General features: G+C 40.8%; 1 protein-coding gene across 1 annotated transcript in view; it reads left to right on the top strand.

Annotated features, from left to right (window-relative positions):
* Positions 1 to 4,525: 4,525 nt before the first annotated feature.
* LOC117517091 (serine/threonine-protein kinase 32A-like) overlaps positions 4,526 to 22,983 on the top strand; it is a 32,547-nt gene continuing 14,089 nt past the window's right edge. The window contains exon 1 of the mRNA XM_034178003.1: positions 4,526 to 4,779. Within this exon, the coding sequence (XP_034033894.1) occupies positions 4,728 to 4,779 (52 nt within the window). The 5' untranslated portion in view covers positions 4,526 to 4,727. The remainder of the gene's footprint in view (positions 4,780 to 22,983) is intronic.

Here is a 22,983-nt window from a genome sequence, read left to right as displayed (position 1 = left end):
TCACCTGGAGGAGGCACGTAGCACTGTGAGAGTCATGTCCTTTGACTTCTCCAGTGCGTTCAACACCATCCGGCCTGACCTGCTCAGCGATAAGCTACGTGCAACCCAGTCTCACATTTTATTTATTTATTTATTTTTTGTGCGCCTGTCATGAAATGAGTCAAATTTTCGTGACAGGGTTTATTTTAACTCACTATTATTAACCCTATTCCTGCCCCCAACCTTAACCGTAACCACTTCGACGCCCCTCCCCCACTTCACTTTTAATTTTGTGCAGTCATCACGGAATGAATTAGAATGAATTTGTGCTGCCTTGATGAAAATGAGACGTTTTTTGTCACATTATCACAAACCAATAGATTAATGTATATTTCGTGCTGCTGAATCACGACTTGCCGTGAGACCAGCATCATTTTCTACACTGTAGTGTGCTGGGGCAGCAGGCTGAAGGCAGCTGACATGAACAGACTCAACAAGTTCATCATGAGGGCTGGCTCTGTCCTGGGTGTTCAGCTGGAGTCTGTGGTGGAGGTGTCAGAGAGGAGGATGCTGAGGAAGCATCCTGCTGCTACAACTCCGTAACTCCGTGGCCACGCAATGATGTCGATGTGGGCATGACACTTTTGAAGATCTCTGTCACATTGGTGGGTGTCATAATGCAATTTACCACTGGAATAGTAGAGGAGTGCATCGTGGAGAACAAGGCAGGGACTTTCTTAATACATGCACTGCCACTGTTCCTGGTTGTTGTTTTTTTTTCCTTTTTCTGGACGAATTTAACCCTCTGGGGCCGACACTGTTGTATACGATGGCTAAGACCAAGCTTTACTAAATTATAAATAACTTTTTAATGATATGAGATAGAAACTTACTTTTGTGCTGAAAAGTTAACTCTGCAGACTTTCGAGCCAGCCATCGGCCATCTTTGTACTCCTCATAGAAGCTGTGTGATGATGTGCGCAATGTGAGTGTCCAATTGGAATTGGTTCACTGTCACATGGTTTTCCAAAATCCAATCATAGGGCTGATTCACCTCACGTGAAAAGCCAAAGATTGTTTTCAGGAGTGATATGTTACTAGTTGACCCGTTTGAATAGCCCCCTGGGTGCTCCAATGAGTACATACTATTGGGCTCCAAATGCGCGCTGCGCCATTACACACAGCGATCACTGAAAGCAGACGGAGCAGATGGAGAGCCTCTGATGACAATCTCACATGCTCAAACAAAGAGTGTGTAACTATCAGGATTGCTCCACGAGTTTGCATGTGAAGGTTACTGGATAACTGTTGCTTTTATCATGAAGACAAAAAAAAACATAGACCATTTTGTATATATTGTTCAAAATGTGCATTTGTGTTTATTGTTTGAACTTTTTTGTTGTACAGTCTTTCACACAAGACCTCAAATTACCTTTATAAAGTGTCAAAACAGTTGTTTATTATACACTCAACAAAAATATAAACGCAACACTTTTGGTTTTGCTCCCATTTTGTATGAGATGAACTCAAAGATCTAAAACTTTTTCCACATACACAATATCACCATTTCCCTCAAATATTGTTCACAAACCAGTCTAAATCTGTGATAGTGAGCACTTCTCCTTTGCTGAGATAATCCATCCCACCTCACAGGTGTGCCATACCAAGATGCTGATTAGACACCATGATTAGTGCACAGGTGTGCCTTAGACTGCCCACAATAAAAGGCCACTCTGAAAGGTGCAGTTTTGTTTTATTGGGGGGGATACCAGTCAGTATCTGGTGTGACCACCATTTGCCTCATGCAGTGCAACACATCTCCTTCGCATCATCCGTGAAGAGAACACCTCTCCAACGTGCCAAACGCCAGCGAATGTGAGCATTTGCCGACTCAAGTCGGGTACGACGACGAACTGGAGTCAGGTCGAGACCCCAATGAGGACGACAAGCATGCAGATGAGCTTCCCTGAGACAGTTTCTGACAGTTTGTGCAGAAATTCTTTGGTTATGCAAACCGATTGTTCCAGCAGCTGTCCGAGTGGCTGGTCTCAGACGATCTTGGAGGTGAACATGCTGGATGTGGAGGTCCTGGGCTGGTGTGGTTACACGTGGTCTGCGGTTGTGAGGCTGGTTGGATGTACTGCCAAATTCTCTGAAACGCCTTTGGAGACGGCTTATGGTAGAGAAATGAACATTCAATACACGAGCAACAGCTCTGCTTGACATTCCTGCTGTCAGCATGCCAATTGCACGCTCCCTCAAATCTTGTGACATCTGTGGCATTGTGCTGTGTGATAAAACTGCACCTTTCAGAGTGGCCTTTTATTGTGGGCAGTCTAAGGCACACCTGTGCACTAATCATGGTGTCTAATCAGCATCTTGATATGGCACACCTGTGAGGTGGGATGGATTATCTCAACGAAGGAGAAGTGCTCACTATCACAGATTTCGACTGGTTTGTGAACAATATTTGAGGGAAATGGTGATATTGTGTATGTGGAAAAAGTTTTAGATCTTTGAGTTCATCTCATACAAAATGGGAGCAAAACCAAAAGTGTTGCGTTTATATTTTTGTTGAGTGTAGTTTGCTGTGTGTTTTGAATAAATGTGTGTGGAAAATTATTTTCCGCTTTACTTTTTCCTTCCTTATTTTTGATTGTAAACCTGTATTACACTTATAAAACACAACAAAAGCATATATATATTATGAAAGCACAGGTTGTCCTGAAAAAAAAAGAGACATAAAACTTGATTGTGGGATGGAGGGAGAGCTGTTAGCAATAATAAAACATTTACGCCAGGCGAGTGAACTGTCCAAAAAATGCTCTCGGACCCCAGAAGGTTAATGAGCTCCACTTCTTTATACAGTCATCAACCTCCAAACCAACATTATGTGCAATTTCTCTCCAAGAATTAGGCTCATTTGAATGTCTTTGGAGTTTTTTTACTCTGTGTGGCAAAGATCATATTTGATGCTCTTCTATTGATCTATGATTGAAATGTCATCGGCATGCGCACTGCAAAATTTTTAAATATGATGGGAGAGGAAGGAGTGAAACAGGAAAAGTGACCAATCATAACCCTTGCGGTCTTCATCATTTTGACATTAGTTCCAAATTTTAGGAGATGCACGTCAGGCTACGGCAAGGGGCTCGAAGAGGGTACACAACGACGCAGAGGGCTCTGCATTGCTACAGAGCTGCAGAGACGGAGAAGCATAAATCAGGCTTAAGTCGATATTGCACTCATTAATTTTGTTTTTGTCATAAATAACAAAACTAAACTTCTAAAACTAAAGCCCAGGTTGTAAAGTCACCTTTAAATTAAAGCTCGCAGTTTGATGTAAGTTAATATGTTGTGACTCAACATCAAAATATGTACTGATATAACATTAACTAAAGTTCTGCAGTGACAAAAAAGTGTTAAATCAACATTTATTTTTTTTTACTCTGGTAGTTTATGTGCATGAACAGACAGCAGAATGTGTTTTCTCTTCTACTGGAAAAAAAAAGTAGTAACTCAGGCGGTGTCCTGAAGAGGGCAGCCTGAGGGGCCAAATTACTATAAATCAGAATGTTCCAGTACTGTGCACATCATGAGAAAAAGAAACTGCTGTAGGATGATATTCCAGTTAAAGCTTCACGATGACACAACCGACAAATGATGGATGATTGACTGAAAAAGACCAAATGAAAGACGGAAGGAAGAAACAAACAATATGTTCTTAAAAATAGCAGTGACTTGGAAATGTCCATGCATCCATCCCCTGACTTGACCTTGATTTAATCCATATATTTAGAATAAATTGCTCCACTCTCACTCTCCACTTTGGAATCTGTTGCAGACCTGAAATGCAGGAATGAACATGTGACATGAAGTCGACCACACAAAACATGAAATATCATGGGTTCATATTGTCTGCAATGAAATAGAAGTCAAAGTAAATGTGTTTTTGTTGGTCTGTTTTGTTTTTAATTTGCTTTTTCAACTTTTTCTGATTTGGGGTAATGGTAATATGATAATCAATCTTTAAAATAAAAACCAGAATTTAAACTTGTCAGCACACTGGAAGTGACTGGAGGAACTGTTGATGAATTATTAATTACAAGATAAATTTCTCCCTTTTTTGAGAAGCAACTGGAGTTTCAGTGGAATAACAATGCTTATGTTCATAACTGTATAATTTTCAGATGACAAACCTACAAGTTTTTACCTGAAATTATGGGATTATTTTCAGTACATTATAATTGTCTAGAAGTTGTTTAATACATTGAGTGGTTTTACAATCTCTACCTCTCCTATTCTCTCTCTCTCTCCCTCCCTCCCTCTTTACTCTGCAGGTGGTGTCATGTTTTGCTGCCTCCTCTCCCAGGTTAGACTCTCAGTGGGCGAAGGGTCACATCATACATCATCCACCCCTCCTGGTTCACGGCAGCTCTCCGTCCTCCTGCTTTCATCTGCACCAATGGAGATAGAGACATTATAGTGTAACGTGTGTGTGTATATGTGCAAGCGTGTGTGTGTGTGTGCACAACAGTGCCTTTAGTGTTGCCTGAACCCTCCGGTGTGTGTTTGAAATTATGCACGGCTGTGCTGAGGTAGAGACGTAGGAGGGAGACGGGTTCAGCAGAAAGCTGATCAGCTGCAGCTCATTGTGCCTGTCAGAGCTGAGCCATCCACACGTGCGTGTCAGAGCGAGACGAGGTCCATGCTGAGCTGAACCGCGGCGGGACAACAGAGGAGCAGCCATGGGACTCGTACAGTCAAGCAAGGCTCCAGTGGCTGATGACACAGACGAGGGTGAGTACCAGGCACATCATCAGATAATCTCATTATTCTTTGCCTCTGAGCTTCTCCCACTTTGACGGCTCACATGTAGTGAAGAGAAATAGGGCAGACAGTGGTGATCAGTGGTGATCGCCACCTTTTTGGTCAGCCCTTTTTTGTGTAATAACCGTGCAAGCAGATTAAACACTGTAAACCTGAATAACTTAGTAGGAAGAAAAGAAAAAGTCCAGTAAGAGTAATTCAATCAAAACTTGTTTTAAGTAAAATAAACTTGGTTCATTTGAGTAAATCATCTTAAAGAGCATAATAATGTCATGTCCTAAATATTTTAACAGTGACTATGTTTGCATCGACACCAATAATCTAATTATTGACCTTATTCTGAATAATAATAAGAATAATATTCATGTTACAGTGTTTATTTAAGTTAAATTCCATTCATAAACCTGTTTATATGGTAAAGAGCATAGTCTGATTAATGACTCTGATGGCTTATGTGATGTAACATGCTGATAAAACTCAAGTAGGACGTCAGAGTCTGATGAAGGTGTTTACATGTCTACAATGCACCTCAGTAGTCAAAATAAGATTGAAATACTCCACAATTGTGAGTTAGATTATTAGGTAATGAGAAAATGCTGCCGACATGGCAGTGTCTTCATCAGAATGTCATCTTAATCAGATTAAGATCAGGATATTACTGGCTGTGTAAATACAGCTAATGTTGCAGACAGAGAGAAGCCATCAGGTATAGATCCAGCAACAATGACAGACTCTTAAGGACCATTTTTGTGCCATGTACTTGCGTAATTTTGTCCGTTTCAAATGGTGTAACCATCAGTGTCCACATACTTCCATACGTCCTTTAGGTTGGCACAGATGTTGAGAAAAAAATCCACTAGAGGCCACTGTAGAAAGCTTCTGACAACATTAAAAGTGGTGATGGTTGAACATGTTCCCATAATGTTTCTTGTTTTGGCAATCCCTCCGTGGTGAAGAAGATCCTCTTAATCGATTCCCAGGTCCAGGGTCAATCTGGAGATGCCTGGGTGTGGGTTTATATATATATATATATATATATATATATATATATATATATATATATATATATATGATTCCACAGTTGTATATAATTCTCATTTTACATTTTACTTGGTCCACATTGTATTTTATTTTATCTTGTGTTTATTTAGTTGTACATGTACTCCGAACAATTTATTGTTAAATTTTATTATCTTTTATTTGGCTAAAAATGACTTGCACCACGGAAAGCACCTTTTTGGAGTTGCACTCAAATCTTGTTGCAATGCAAATTACAATGACAATAAAGGCGACTCTGATATATATATATATATATATATATATATATATATATATATATATATATATATATATATATATATATATATATATATATATACTCAACAAAAATATAAACGCAACACTTTTGGTTTTGCTCCCATTTTGCATGAGATTAACTCAAAGATCTAAAACTTTTTCCACATACACAATATCACCATTTCCCTCAAAGTATTGTTCACAAACCAGTCTAAATCTGTGATAGTGAGCACTTCTCCTTTGCTGAGATAATCCATCCCACCTCACAGGTGTGCCATATCAAGATGCTGATTAGACACCATGATTAGTGCACAGGTGTGCCTTAGACTGCCCACAATAAAAGGCCACTCTGAAAGGTGCAGTTTTGTTTTACTGGGGGGGGGGAAACCAGTCAGTATCTGGTGTGACCACCATTTGCCTCATGCAGTGCAACACATCTCCTTCACATCATCCGTGAAGAGAACACCTCTCCAACGTGCCAAACGGCAGCGAATGTGAGCATTTGCCCACTCAAATCGGTTACAACGACGAACTGGAGTCAGGTCGAGACCCAGATGAGGACGACGAGCATGCAGATGAGCTTCCCTGAGACAGTTTCTGACAGTTTGTGCAGAAATTCTTTGGTTATGCAAACCGATTGTTTCAGCAGCTGTCCGAGTGGCTGGTCTCAGACGATCTTGGAGGTGAACATGCTGGATGTGGAGGTCCTGGGCTGGTGTGGTTACACGTGGTCTGCTGTTGTGAGGCTGGTTGGATGTACTGCCAAATTCTCTGAAACGCCTTTGGAGACGGCTTATGGTAGAGAAATGAACATTCAATACACGAGCAACAGCTCTGGTTGACATTCCTGCTGTCAGCATGCCAATTGCACGCTCCCTCAAATCTTGCGACATCTGTGGCATTGTGCTGTGTGATAAAACTGCACCTTTCAGAGCGGCCTTTTATTGTGGGCAGTCTAAGGCACACCTGTGCACTAATCATGGTGTCTAATCAGCATCTTGATATGGCACACCTGTGAGGTGGGATGGATTATCTCAGCAAAGGAGAAGTGCTCACTATCACAGATTTAGACTGGTTTGTGAACAATATTTGAGAGAAATGGTGATATTGTGTATGTGGAAAAAGTTTTAGATCTTTGAGTTCATCTCATACAAAATGGGAGCAAAACCAAAAGTGTTGCGTTTATATTTTTGTTGAGTGTATATATATATTTGCAGTTGTATACTGCAGTTGCAGTTGTATACTGCAGTTGCAGTATATATATTTTGCAGTTGTGCTTTTCAAGGCAATTGGCTGTGCTTTGGTCCGTCTGTACAGCAAAACATCTTAATACATACATTAATACTGGGAGCTCTGCCTGCCAAAAAAACAAAACAAAACATACATTTCTGACATTTCTAAATGCCTTTTTATTTTGTTTTTTGAATTTGCTTTTTGCTTTTTATTTTTCCTTTTGAATTTTGCTTTTCAAGTAGGAAATGCACAGAAGCCCTGAAATGCACACATCACCTGCTGGATAGCAAGAAAAACTGCTCAAATGTCTGGCATGGTCTTGAATGTTTTTTCATTTGAGAAGTTTAGAAGTAACTTTTGGAAAAAATTAGATCGAAGGGAAGGGCTTCCCAAGAAAAAAGCGATGATGGCAGCTTGTTGGAAAAGCACTTGCCTCTGTATTTTCCACTGTACAGCATTTATTTTTAGTATGCCTCGCTCACCTGTGCACTAATTACGTGCATTAAACCCATTGAACTATTTTTACAAGTATTTTGACTCACCAGAACATTGAGTGGAGTGGGGACGAGACGGACACTTCCATCTCTTTATCTTGTCACAGCCCCAGAGCTGCAGGACTGATCAGACCTGTGCCAGAATGTTTATTGATGGCAAAATTAATAGACATTTGGTATTATTATATGGCTGCGATGCTACGCGCGCTCTGATTGGCTGATTACCGGTCGAATATTTTTCCATATCCGGACCGGTTTCCATGACAATCGGTCAGAATATGTATTTTCTTTTGGTCCGAACGTTATTTTCTTTACAAACCAGGAAGCTAAAAACGCGATTAGGAAAACCAATTCGGACATGAACGTACGCCAAACGTTCTTTTTTTTTTTTGGAGGTGAATTTAACCTCTGCTGCTCACGGCTCTGAAGTGAAACGAATGGCTTCACTTCCACTGTGACTATGAGCTCTGTCTACGAGCAGTCAGCAGCTTTCAGATAGATAGATAGATAGAAAGATAGCTAGACAATAGCCATATAACAAACAAATTATTAACTTCACTTGCTTGAGAATATGAGACCTCTGTGTTTTTCACACAGACCTTGCTGGTGCTTGGTCTTTACTGACAACACGTCGGTTTGATATTTCCCCATACAGACCTCGCAGTCAAGGTCCTTTATTATTTTTCATTATTTCATGTGTTATTTTTTCCTTGCCCCATTTTTTTAAAGGCCCAACTTGTGTTCTGTATTATCACTGTGATGACGGTGACGCCGACCGAACAGTCCCCCTAAAAATAAGTCCCCCCTGATGACGCGAATCACGGATTAACATCTCGTTTCTGCTTCAAACTGCACTCCAGTCATCATCTATCTCGGCGACAGATATCTGAAGCTTTTGTACAACAATCATTTCCACATAAATTCAGCATTATTTCATCATAAAAGGCGGCGGAAGTGATCAGAGTGCCACAGCCAGCTGATGCGTTCACTGCGCGTCGGACATTTCAAAGCATCATGAAATTGCACCTTGTTTCTGTTTAAAACTGAGTTTAGAATGATTTAAGAGGTTTTACCTTTATCATCTGATGGTTAATAATCCCATTAATCCATTTGATTGCTTTGGGTGAAGAGACTCTGTCTCATGTGCTGCTGTGATCCGAAATGAGGCATGCGCAGATGCAAAAGGTGGACCGATTTTTAGGGGCGGACCATTCAGACTGCGACAACGGGATTATGCGATCCATATTGTGGGGCACTATCACACTGGTTTACCGCCCACTGAGTATAAATGAGCCTTTTAATCACAAGGAAAATAGTATGGGGTACATTAAGTGCAGTGCTGGGGCAGCATGGTTGCTACGGTGCCTCCCAAAAACAAGATCCTGGGTTTGAGGTCAGTTCCTGCTTTGTACACGTGGAGCTGTGTCAGGAAGGGCATTCGGCATTAAACTTGTGCCAAATGTAGACACCCTGATTAGACATGGAAAAAGCCAAAGGAATATCTTTGAAAATGTCACTAAACCCCAACAGGCTTCAAACACCAGCGTTGACCACATTAGACCAGGAATTCTGCTTTGAGTATTGCTTGAATGTTAAAATTTGTTAAGTTCTACTTGTCCCCTGCAAGGGTATCGTTTGGTTTGTTACCAGTAATAATCTCATCATTATATGCATAGTGGAAATTAGGAGCAGGTGTGGTTAAAGTTATATGTGTGAGCTTGTTGTATAATTAATTTCTAAAGTCTGGTTGCCTGGTGGTTTCTTTTTTAATCTATTCTGCTAACGTCCTGGGGTTTACAGTGAGAGGTTAGATTAATGTAATGATGATTAAGTTGGGCAGACTTTCCCAGCAGTACCACAGAAGGATTTCCCTCGACTGTTGAATATAATGGTGACAGAATTGCCAACTCTTGCATCATAGGTTCATGTAGTAATGGATTTGGAGTAAGAACATAAAAAGAACAGAAGGTTTGAAGGGATCTTGTCATTGTTTTCTTCTGAGGTTGTCTTTGGTGCTGAGTTTGTTTAATGATTAGTGAGGTGTGCTTAAATCCTACCAGATAATTATCTTAAATCTTTTTGCCAGCAAGTGAAACATGAGGAGTTATTTGTGTAACTTGTATGGTGTTGGGTTTAAATGTATTTCCTTTTTCTTTTTGACCGGAATAGACCAAACAGTGTGAGTTTACTGACCTGAGGGAGTCTGTGAAATGAATTCACACTGGCCGATACCCAAGGACTTTAAACAGGTCAGTAATATGTGAGGCACAAGTAAATTTTGCCATGATGCTTTTCCTCAGTCAACACTTGTTTGTCCCTTTTGGGATATTGTGTCAACATGTCAGTGCAACCTGGTGGTCTCCTTGAGGGGGCCTGTTCCCTTGTAGCTCCGCAGTGCTCATTCTAAGTTTATGACTTGTTACATGTAATTTATAGTCCAATAAACAGATGGTTATGTGTACTACTCAACAAAAATATAAACGCAACACTTTTGTTTTTGCTCCCATTTTGTATGAGATGAACTCAAAGATCTAAAACTTTTTCCACATACACAATATCACCATTTCCCTCAAATATTGTTCACAAACCAGTCTAAATCTGTGATAGTGAGCACTTCTCCTTTGCTGAGATAATCCATCCCACCTCACAGGTGTGCCATATCAAGATGCTGATTAGACACCATGATTAGTGCACAGGTGTGCCTTAGACTGCCCACAATAAAAGGCCACTCTGAAAGGTGCAGTTTTATCACACAGCACAATGCCACAGATGACGCAAGATTTGAGGGAGCGTGCAATTGGCATGCTGACAGCAGGAATGTCAACCAGAGCTGTTGCTCGTGTATTGAATGTTCATTTCTCTATCATAAGCCGTCTCCAAAGGCGTTTCAGAGAATTTGGCAGTACATGCAACCAGCCTCACAACTGCAGACCACATGTAACCACACCAGCCCAGGACCTCCACATCCAACATGTTCACCTCCAAGATCGTCTGAGACCAGCCACTCGGACAGCTGCTGAAACAGTCGGTTTGCATAACCAAAGAATTTCTGCACAAACTGTCAGAAACCATCTTAGGGAAGCTCATCTGCATGCTTGTCTTCTTCATCGGGGTCTCGACCTGACTCCAGTTCGTCGTCGCAACTTCACACAGTCATTGAAGAGGAGTGGACCAACATTCCACAGGCCACAATTGACAACCTGATCAGCTCTATGCGAAGGAGATGTGTTGCACTGCATGAGGCAAATGGTGGTCACACCAGATACTGACTGGTATCCCCCGCCAATAAAACAAAACTCCACCTTTCAGAGTGGCCTTTTATTGTGGACAGTCTAAGGCACACCTGTGCACTAATCATGGTGTCTAATCAGCATCTTGGTATGGCACACCTGTGAGGTGGGATGGATTATCTCAGCAAAGGAGAAGTGCTCACTATCACAGATTTAGACTGGTTTGTGAACAATATTTGAGGGAAATGGTGATATTGTGTATGTGGAAAAAGTTTTAGATCTTTGAATTCATCTCATGCAAAATGGGAGCAAAACCAAAAGTGTTGCGTTTATATTTTTGTTGAGTATATATTCCATCCCGCACAATGCAGCTTTAAATAACAAAAAAGATTATTTACTTATTATTTGTCATCTGGTGATATAAGAATGTTATTATTGTAGGTGACTAATGTGTTTTCCCATCCTGAGTGCGTCACTGTACTGCTGTGCAACCTCCTGTTGCAGTAACTCCTTTTTTTTTTCTTTTTTTTTTAACTGGAAACGCCTTTTGCCAGAGAACAAATCATTATTCACGCTTCACCTTGCTGCTTTGTAATCTCGACTGCTGGTCTGCAAATGTCCCTCATGACAGTTTTTGGAACCTTATGTTAATGCTACAGCACACCTTTTTCAGACAAAGAAATGTAAGAGACTCTACACCAGGCCTGGGGAGTAATAACCATAGTGCCTGAATCAGAACCAGCTCCACTCACTTGATACTGATCCCATCACTGATCAAGGTCACATAGGAGAGTTCTCCTGCACGGGTCCGTGCAACTTGATGGCACAGCTTAGGTTTCTTCTTTCTTTCTTCCTTTTTCCCGCTCGACTCGCATGCCAAGACAAAAATGAATCACGGTGCAAGATTTAAGAGGGGTGAGGAGAAAAACGAGTGATGTCAGACAACAGGAGTGTTGATGAGAAGAAAAACGAGATGGACAGAGAAAATATAGGTTTGGCGAAATTAAGGAAGAACAAGGAAGAGAGACAACACAAGCTAGAGCAGCACTCCTTCGAGCCTATATTTTGAAGGCAAACAATTCACAAAATTCTGATTTCTAACACACACCTTTCAGTTTGAATCATGATGCTTGCTTTGTTTTGTGAATTATTATCAACACTTCTAGTGCAGTGTGCTTTGAATACTTTTTTTTAAAAAAGACCACCATCTAGTGGACTCAGAAAAAACAGTAAATGTTTCATGAAGCCTTATTTGGCCATCACTACTTACTGGTCTTCAAGACATTTTACCACTCATTCAAATCACTTGGATAAGAAGTCCGGTTGCTGTAGAGGGCAAACCTGTTGGGAAAGGGTCGTAACACGGACCCGCAACAGGGGGCGCAAATGAACGGACAATGGATAAGACAAAGAGTAACAATTTAATGTTGTGAAACGCACAACTAAATACAGACACAGATAATGCCAATTGTACACAAGGTGACGTGCGGGCAGGCTCGAAGATAGGAGACCTCTGGCGATCGGAGAGCCGGGACCCACACAGCTTCCACCACCAACGGCCTGAAGAACACCGGAGCCGCCAAGTCCTGAGTCCCCAGGTGGTCACCGTCTTCTGTTGCAGACCCTGGTACTGCTGGCAGAAGATGACAAAACAGTTATGGTGAGTGTGTATCCACACACCCAGTAATCCTTCTACAGGTCTTTGCGGAGGGAAAACCTCCACCTCCGATACAGAATCACCCGTGCAGCTCCTGACAGTTGCTCCTTGGATGGAGTGAGAGGCGAAGACGTCGCAGACTCTCACTGCACGCCAATCCAATTACAGACTTCAGGAATACGGCTGCACACAGAACAATAATTAGTCTTCAGAAAGTATGAACTGCAGAGAATTACCTTCGACGGTAGTTGATTTCTCAGCGAGGAGGTGGAGTAATGATCCGGCTTTTGTAGAGATGGTGGTGATTGGTGACAGCTGGTGTAAACGAGTGACATCTGTCACTCTCTGTCTCGGCGCCCTCTCATGCTTGAAGCCCGCACTCCAAGCAGGGCGCCGACTGGTGGTGGTGGGCCAGCAGTACCTCCTCTTCAGCAGCCCACACAACAAAACCTCTCCGGATCCCCAACCTAGATAACTGAGAACCTTCATCATCACAAAAGCAATTAAAGTTTTAGTGTCATCACTAGCGTGTTGCCTGTGGGGGTCCACGGGTTCTAGATTGGGTAGTGTTTATAACATAGGGAGCTGACATTTTTCAAGGGTGGTAAAAATTATGCAAAGTTTCTGTAATGATTTGAACTGAAAGTGCAGGAAATTAAAATCAGAAAGTTTTGTGAATAATTGTATTTATTATTTGGCACATTTAATTGATACCATGTTTTACAGCTGGCAAGGTTGAGATATTTCCTTTGTTCAGAGCTTGTCTGGTTACCAGGGACTGATTAATGGTGATATCAATGTCCATTGTTCAAGTTGTTACATAATATCCCTAATTTCTCTAAAAATATTAGTCCTATCAACTTTCAATTTTGCGGCATTCATCCTTGAGCCAAAATACATAAGCATACCAAATGGCAAATGTCAGCTCTCCCCAGTTTCTCTGTGATCAAAGTCACAAACACACACTTTACTTTTAATATATAGATTCAGCATGGTGTCACAAAGGAGAGGCGTTATGGTGGTGTTGGTCACTGCGTACCTTTGACTAAAAGTAAAAGTTCTTTCATGTCTTCAATTGTGGGTGCTTGTGTTTATTTTAACCCCCCCAATCCCAATAAATAAATAATAAAAATAAATAAATAAAGCACCACCATCAAATCTGCCTGTTCTGTGGGATTCTTGAGTAGTTTGTTATGCACTGTTTGCACAAGATGACCGAATTAAGATTTTGACACATAAATTTAAATAGAAACTCACAGATGGATGTTTTCTCGTGTATGTTGGTGTATACTCGGAGCAAACACGGCAGCTAAAAGAATCACACAGTGAAACAAATCAGAATTAACACAGACAATTTAATAAATAGAGTTCTTGCAAAGATATATTTCACAGTTCACAATGAAACTACAGTGTGTTAGTTGATTTAACTGATGTGAGTGCGTGAAGGTAAACCCTGTCAGGACATATTTATCATCTCAGAGAGTAATATGTGTAACTAATGTGCCCCTTAAGTGGCACATTCATTTTCCATAACCAGGAGACTGGTAATGGACAGATCCTGTTTCCTGTTGATCATGGTTTATTCATATTTCTAGTACCCATGGGCCTCTTTTCAGCTGTCAGATCATCAGCATGAGTGCTGGGTGTTACCACCCTGGTGGCTCCTTAAGTGATTATTACGCTTATTTGAGAGGCGGAGGAGGAGATGTGAAGACAGACGTAAAGAAAGAAGTGAAACCATGTATTATGCCCAGTTTTTGTGGTGATGTAATGACCAGTTTGGAAGTTTTCTGACAGTAAAATCTGTTTCAGGGTTTCCTGGAGCACGGGGCAGGCCGCGCTTTCAGACTGGAAAAAGCAGACTTTTTTGTTGTTGCAGGGAGTAATTGAAATATGTCAAGCTGCTGCTTCCAACATACAACCTCAAATCAGAAAATGGTGGGACAATATGGAAAATGCAAATGTAAAGTTCCCCCAACCAAAAAATAACCCTGCAGTTATCCTTGCTTTTATTTTGACTTCTGTTTAACTGCAGACAGGATAAACCCAATATATTTCATGTTCTGTGTCAGTGTCATTTCATTTGTTAATATATATCCATTTCAGGCCTGCAACACAAAAAAAAAATGTTAGGGGCAATTTATTGTAAATACAAGAGCAGTCAGAGATTTCTGACATCCGCCAATCTAGATCCGGATCACCTCCAACATTTAGTGGAGTCTTTCATGCCCTAATATACATCTGTGGTGCAAATTTGGTGAGAATCCGTGAAGTAGCTTTGACGTAATCCTTCAAAGCCTATATAAAGTGAAATCTTGATCCACAATCTGGATCCGGATCACATCCAAAATTCAGCGGAGTCTTCCATGCCCCAATATCTGTCTGTGGTGCAAATTTGGTGAGAATACATGAAGTAGTTTGGACGTAATCCTTCAAATTCTGTAAAGGGAAATCTTGATCCAGAATCCTGATCCGGATCTGGATCACCTCCAAAATTCAGTGGAGTCTTTCATGCCCTGATACTGATCTGTGGTGCAAATTTGATGAGAATCCGTGCAGTAGTTTTGACGTAATCCTGCTAACACTAATCCTTCAAAGCGTATATACGTAAAGTGAAACTTGGTCCAGAATCCAGATCTGGATCCAGATCAACAGCCAAAATTTAATGGAGTCTTCCATGGTCTAATAGCTATTTGTGGTGAAGACTTGGTCAAAATCCATACAGTAGTTTTGATGTAATCCATAAAATATCAGACAGACAGACAAATAAATACATAAAATGCTGATGATTTTATTACATCCTTGGCAGATGTAATAAGGATTAATTCATTACTTTTACAGCCATCAAGCCATGACAGCTCTGACAATATTCTCAGCTTCTGTGGATGTGAGTGGAGAATTCGAGAAGACTGCAACATTTGCCTGTTGCATCTCCATTGAAGTGGAGCAGAGGACTGTAAAATAGGAAAATGCATCAGATCTAGTGTTACGTTTCCCAAGTGCCTTCTAGTAAACTGTACTTGAAATTATGCATGTTCTTTTAAGAAAATCCTCCTCAATACCACTTTAATATGAAGCTGTATAACTGGCGATGCAACAGACAAACGTTGCACTCACAGTTTCAACCACAACCACCAAAGCCAAAAACTCTTTCAGAATTGTCTGTGTCTTGCTGGCTTCCCTCACTCGTCTTCTTCCAGCATGGTCACTCAATTTTTCAACTGTCTACTTTGCACAGATTTACCATACGGTACCATAGTGTTTGTGCACTGAAATAAATGACTCATTGGATGAACTCAATTCAGTTGTGTGCAGGATTTCCATCTAATAAATATATGTAGCCCCAACTCTAATTTAGTTGGGACTACATATATTTACTCGTATTAGATGGAAATCCAATCCAATGAGTCCGTTTTTTGAGTGGACTGAGGTAATGAAGTCCAAGATGTATTCAGTGACTCAGAAATGTTTATGTATCCATCCCCTGGCTGGTTTCAAGAAAACAGGCTGTAAAAGTGATGATTTAGTGTTTATAGTGAGACTACTAATTTGTCTCCATCCCACCTTTTTTTTTTAATGTTACAGGTCTTAAATGTAGGAATGGATGTATACTAACAAATGAGATGAAGTTGGCCACACAACTGCAATGTTTTTCTCCTCCATTTTCCATATTGTCCCAGTTTGGACTTGTAGCTCAGGCAGGTTGTACGTAGCACTTGTACTGTTAAAATGTAGCGTAAGACCCACTCAGTGAGCATGACTGCTCCCATCTACAGTGATTAGCAGATATCACTCAATCAAATTTGGAATAGTTTCCGCAACGAGATTATTTTGCCTGCCAGAAGTCCACCAATGCGTCAATTTTACCAGTGTGCAGATTTCAGTCATGCTGAGGTTTGTTAAGATAGATAGATAGATAGATAGATAGATAGATAGATAGATAGATAGATAGATAGATAGATAGATAGATAGATAGATAGATAGATAGATAGATAGATAGATAGATAGATAGATAGATAGATAGATAGATAGATAGATAGCTTTTATTATCATTGTCATTACAACAATGAGATTTCCGCACTCACATTCCACATACAACAGCAATTGATCAACAATTATTACTTGTTTACCGTAATAATGGCACACATCAGAATTAGGACAACACATATACATTTGACATGGTTTATGTGCACTAAACTTGAAACAGTCCGTTTCCCAATTGAGGCAATGTGAGTGTGTTGTAGCCGCTGCAACTGTCAAGTCGCGCCGCAGGGCCAGCTTGAGAGGACGAGGCCTGCCACAGGGAGGGAGGGGCAGGAAGAGTGATAAGAGGAGAGGCTGGAGCATGCTTTGGTCCATGTGTAAGTCTGTCAGTTTATTGTCCTTGTGGGTTGAGATAAGAATGGAGCCAAATAATCTCACCAGAGTCTGGATAAATTCCTCTGGAGGTAAACAGTGGGCAATTGACCTTGATGCCTGTAGTGTTGCAGCTGAGCAGTGAAAAACACTTTTTACAGTTCCACTCACTCAGCCAAATCCCAATTATGAATTAAGAATATTCCTAATTTTGAATTAAGAATATTCACCGGCCTCCGAAACCTTCAGCTTCAACTGCAAGGCACGCATCAGCTCCAAGGTGTCATCCAATTTGCGTCTGAGTTCAAGAGTCAACACAGTCTGAGAATGCACTGCCTTGCCGACCTCGTTAATCATGATGGACAAGCGAGGGCCCTTGGTTCTTGATGCCGCCGTCTTGCCAATTTTCCGGTAGATCAGGGCAGCACATAAGCCAAAAAGTACCAGCCCTGCTACCATAAGACCAAAAATGAATAGGTCCTCGATATCCTCCACAGAGAAAGGCGCCAAGCATGCCACACGCCAGGAACTCCAGGAGTTGAGGACATAGCCCGCAGGATACTTTCCATCTGGGCAGGCAGGAACCCCCGGTCCTGACCTTCTTGTAGAATAAATGGTGTCAATAGCGTTCAAAGACCAGCTGATCAATTCCATGGTTAATCCAATAATAGTCCAATAGATCCAGAATCCAATATAGTTTTGAGGAATTTACAGTCTGGTGGAGTAGGGACTTGAAGGTTAAAAGCAGAGAGATAAGGGAGAGTGGAGGAGATGTGACCGCCCTCGTCGGAGTCTCAAGCAATCATTAGTCCCAAGCAATCATTAAGTGCAATCATTTAGCATTTAGCGCCACACATTTGCAAAGCCATGGCATCATCTCCGAGTAGGTCAGTAGGAAAAAGGATGTGTGTCTACAGCATGAGTGTGTGTGTGTGTGTGTGTGTGTGGCCTATCAGAGGAGACTGTGTAAACACTCCAGTACAGACAGGGTGAAGTGAGGAAATGCCGGCGCTACGTAACTAACAGAGCGTAACATTACCTGTCACATCCAATACATCGACTGACTGCAGGCAAAAACACGGCCAGGTGCAGAAATATTTGGACTTTTTCTTTAACCTTTGGTGTTGACCACACATATACTGGAGCTGAAAGTTAAAAAAAGTAAATATAAAATCAATATTAGCTAAAATCGAAGACTTACAGATTGAATTTGAAGTGCATAGAATCAGAATCACTTGTTTTGTGTTGCATTCTAATGTGATAATGTGTCACAAGAGCCACATTTGGCTTTAATGTTTGAGTGTGCGTGCATGTGTTTGTGTGCTCGGTCAGAGTGGGCAGCAGCTGTTCGGTCCTCGGGAAAACATCAGAGATGGAAAACCTGTTCTGGTTGCCATGACGGCAAGAAACAAACAACCCTATCCGGCTCAAATTGGTAATAAATGTTGCTGATAGATGGAGGAGAGATGGACTGTGTAACTGCCATTTAGGATGTGGAATTGTGTTTGTGACACAGAACAGAGGTTTATACAAAGGCTCTGAGGATATGAAGGCAAAAGCAAAATGGCTAAAAATACACCCCGTCGTCAATAGAAACACAAGTAGAGGCACTCAGACAGTCTGACATGTTTGGCAGATTAATTCTTTGTGGTTCAGAGATGATTTCAATTCAGTTTATTTCATTTATGTAGCATCAAATCACAACAAAGCTGCCTCAAGATGCTTTACACAAGTAAAGTCTAACCTTACCAACCTCTAGAGCAAGCACACAGGCGACAGTGGTAAAGAAAAACTCCCTCTGATGATACTGAGGAAGAAACCTCAAGCAGACCAGACTCAAAGGGGTGATCCACTGCTTGAACCATGCTACCGACACACTTGACAATACAATAATACATAATAATTGTTTCTGTGTGGCTTTAATAGCTTATCCATTCTAGTTCATCCTTGAGTAACACAAAACATGACCTTGACCTTGACTTTTTAAGGTCACCCTAGGTCAAAAGAGTCATGTGACCAGAAAAAAAATGTGATATTTGATCATAGACTGTATATACATGGACAAAACCTCCATGACGTCACCCACAGGTTTACGTGAAAGCGCTGATTTGAAGCTCAAAAAGTGCAGGTCTAGGTGTACATGGGCAAGACCCTGAATGACCTGGGCGGTACCAATGAAGCCCAAACATGCCCCTGTCTCAGAGTTATCAAACTAACAGCTAAAAGGCTAACCTCATTTCAGGAGTTGTTTTTATATCATATTTTTGGTGACTGAGTTGTGGTTTTCATAACAGTTTGTTTTGGTGTGTGCATTAAAAATGGTAACCCGCTTATTTCCTCAGTACTTGTGAATTAATTTGACCTAATCAAGCTACTGATAGCTGCTAACAGTGCTAATGTCACTAATGTGTAAAATAAAATATCACGAAAATTTCACTCAAAGGAAATACTGGAGCACAGACTACTTAGATGATCCGGGAAGACAGTTAACCACACAGCAAACAATGTTATTACATATATATATATATTTTTTTTTATAAAAATGCTCAGAAAGTCTAACACGGTCCTCCACAACTGCTACTAGCCCTAGCTAGTGAGGTTCTTGTAGCAGAACTCTGACTTGGTTATTCAAAACAACCAAGCCCCTAGTTATGCATACTTAAAGGGTCCCTGCCACGCTATGACGTTTTGACATATTCTTGAAGAATAAAAAAAGCTTTTTCCACATGTTGTCTTTGTTTTTTTTGTTTTTGTTTTTACCATAAAATTACACTGAACAAGGATTTAGACATTTTGTTACTCATCTGAGAATTTGAATTTACTGCCTCCAACTTGACCTACTTTTTCGCTGCAACAGATGTGATGTCATTCGAGTAAATGTGTCGCAGCGCCGCTCTGTTTACCAACACGGCAGACACGGACAGCGAAGGCATAGTGCGCGATTATAGCGAAGATTTAAGTGACGTATCGATTGTTTTTGAAGAAGATGAGGAAGTTTCTGATGAAGATATTAACAGTGTAAATAATGAGCGGCTCCAAACCGTGTATGTTCCAGCCGAACGCGACAGAATGAGGATGAAGTGTAGCTGTCAGCAGCAGCTGAGGAGGACGATATAAGCTGCTTACAAAACACAGAATGGTTTGTTCACTCACCACCTTTTCTTATAAATGATCATTTATTCCTGGCACGGTGTGTTTGTGTATGAAAAAATTATTTCCGTGCTTAAATTCAGGAGTGTTATGTGCAGACGCAGGTTGAGGAGCGGACCAACGTCTGACCGAACCCAGCGCTAAATAACCAGAAACCGGTTCCACAAACAAAACGATTTTATTTCCCCCTCCAGTGCAATAATTAGTGTACAACATAAATATTTAGTTTGTCTGGCGGAGTGAAGGACGGCGCGCTCTCCAGCGCCCAAAAGGATCGAAGCCTCGGTGCTTCTGGACTCAGATTCACCGCCAAACACCCCCCAGGTGGACACAACAAACTGACTCTGTGAAGGATGGAAAAGGTGAGGTAAGTCAACAGAGCTACAGCAAATATCTTTCAGAGGCACACACTATCAGCAACACATTCAGGTCTGAATTTAAGCTTTATGTAAATGAGCAGCTTCTCACAACAGGTGGAGGATCATCAGTCCGTACGCCACGGCAGTGAGAAACAAACTGCACAATTCTCATCAATGTTCAAATATACTGCGTAACAAAATGCCAAATTACTATTAACGATCATTCAGACAATAATCACCTCTGATGTGTGCTGACAGCATGTGTCCCTCACCCGTCCTCCTTCACAGGCACGATGTGTCAAACCCTGGCGCGGTCCTCAGTGTCTCACAAATGAACGTCACAAGGTCGAGTTCCCGGCAATTCTGCTTGAACCACTCATGGCTTAAATGCAGAACGCCATCTCATTATCTGCTTCAGCTGAAAGTCTTTAAGTTTACACGTGAGCATCATCCACAAGTGCTGCGAGTCAGTAGGCCTGCACGTGAACATCCTCCACAGGTGCAGCTAATAATGCTGATGAGGGTGAAGGACTCTTCTGCCAGCACCTTCTCCACAGACAAAAACCAGTTTGCATACCACCTGGAGAGCAAAGAAAAGAAAAGAACACAAAAACATACAGCCAAACCCCCCAACACACAACACAGGAGTTTGTTCTAAAATCACTGAAAATAAAGTTTCTGTACATTCTGTATATATTTAATCATTTATAAGTCAGTTTCTTGTGATTGCTAATTCTTCACGTTTTATTCAAAGCAAATGATTGCAAATCTTTATCTGAAAAGCTGTAGACCCAAATGGGATGGGGGAAAAGATTTCAAAGTAAAAGAAAATTTTACTTCTATGTCTGTTGTCAAATTTTATCAGGCATAATATTGTAGAAAAATGTTTATGCTAAATGGAGACTTACCTGTCTAAAATACATATACAGAACATCTGTAATCATAAATTGTATCACATCTAATCTACTTTGAATGAACAGACGTCTGAACAAAACACAGGCTGTTCAGTTTACATGCATATTTTTGGAAAACACAAAAATGTCAGTGTTCTGTTTTTGTTCATACGTCTCATGTGAACACAGTCAGCTGATGCCACTCGTGATCGAGTCTCGCTTTTGCAGGGAAGTTTCTGCAGTCTTGGTGGAGATGCTACGTGGTGGTGAAAATCCTCAATGTGTCACACAGCTGGCTAGTTTCTCGATTGTGTGTTTGGATGCAGATGCCCTCAGAGTGGCACACTATGCCTACATGATGCTCCACAGTATGAGTCAGCACATGAAATAGAAAGTTTAATTTACATGGTTTATAGAAAAAAGTAAAAAATATTCAAATACAAAAAGAATGAACTGTTGTTTTGAACATCAATCCATGCTATTTTTTTTTGTTGCAGAAAGTATCATCATATCGCATATCGGCAATTTGTGCAGTTGTGCTGGGGACACTTGGGAAGGCACAGAAGGGTGCCACTACCAGCTTGTGTTGTATTCAAAATAAGGAGTACTTTTCCATCACCATCATCCGACTACACTGGCTTCCAGGTTCCTCCTCTGGAGTGAGGGGTTGGGCTCATCGGTGGTACCTGGTCCGCTTGGCAGCATCAGCCTCAGCTTTGTCCGTTCACATTGGCTGCTCAGTGGAGGAGGATCATTGTTGGGGATTTCTGGTCATGGTGTTTTGCAGATCTGAAGAACCTCTTTTACTAAGTCACTCATATAGACTGAATAAAATGTTTTTTAACAAATTATAAAACCCTTCTCATTTGAATGAAACAATGTGAAACTTATGTGAAATTGTATTTTTATTCATTTTATCATGCTATATAAAAATATACAAATAACAATGTGTTATGTTTTTTTTTTCCACATATCACATGTTGGATATGTGGCTAACTTTCTCACTGTGAATCCTCCTCTTTTCCACTAAGGAAAGTATATTCTGAACCGTGGTCTCTCTTGCTTTGTCTGCTTTTGTTGTCTCCCTGCATTTTCATTCAAATGAAGGGTTGCCACCAAACTCCTAAAACAGAAGTTAAAACAACATTAATAAAAACATTATTATATACATAATAAAATGCTGTTTGGAAGTTAGGCTGTTATTGAGATAACATAGACAACTTACCTGCAAAGCTGACCCTGATATGAGAAGGAGACTTGATCACGAGTGGCATCAGTTGCCTGTGTTCACATGAGCACCTGGAAAAAAAAAAAGAACATTGACATTTTTGTGTTTTATGCATGTAAACTCAACAGCCTGTTTTTTGTTCATAAGTCTGTTCATTCAAAGTAGATTAGATGTGATACAATTTATGATTACAGATGTTCTGTATATGTATTTTAGACAGGTAAGTCTCCATTTAGCAGAAACATTTTTTCTACAATATTATGCCTGATAAAATTTGA

This window comes from Thalassophryne amazonica, chromosome 9, assembly GCF_902500255.1.
Source record: "Thalassophryne amazonica chromosome 9, fThaAma1.1, whole genome shotgun sequence".
Lineage (NCBI taxonomy): Eukaryota > Metazoa > Chordata > Actinopteri > Batrachoidiformes > Batrachoididae > Thalassophryne > Thalassophryne amazonica.
The sequence above is the reverse complement of the archived record's forward strand: the minus strand, read 5'-3'. Positions and strand labels throughout refer to the sequence as shown.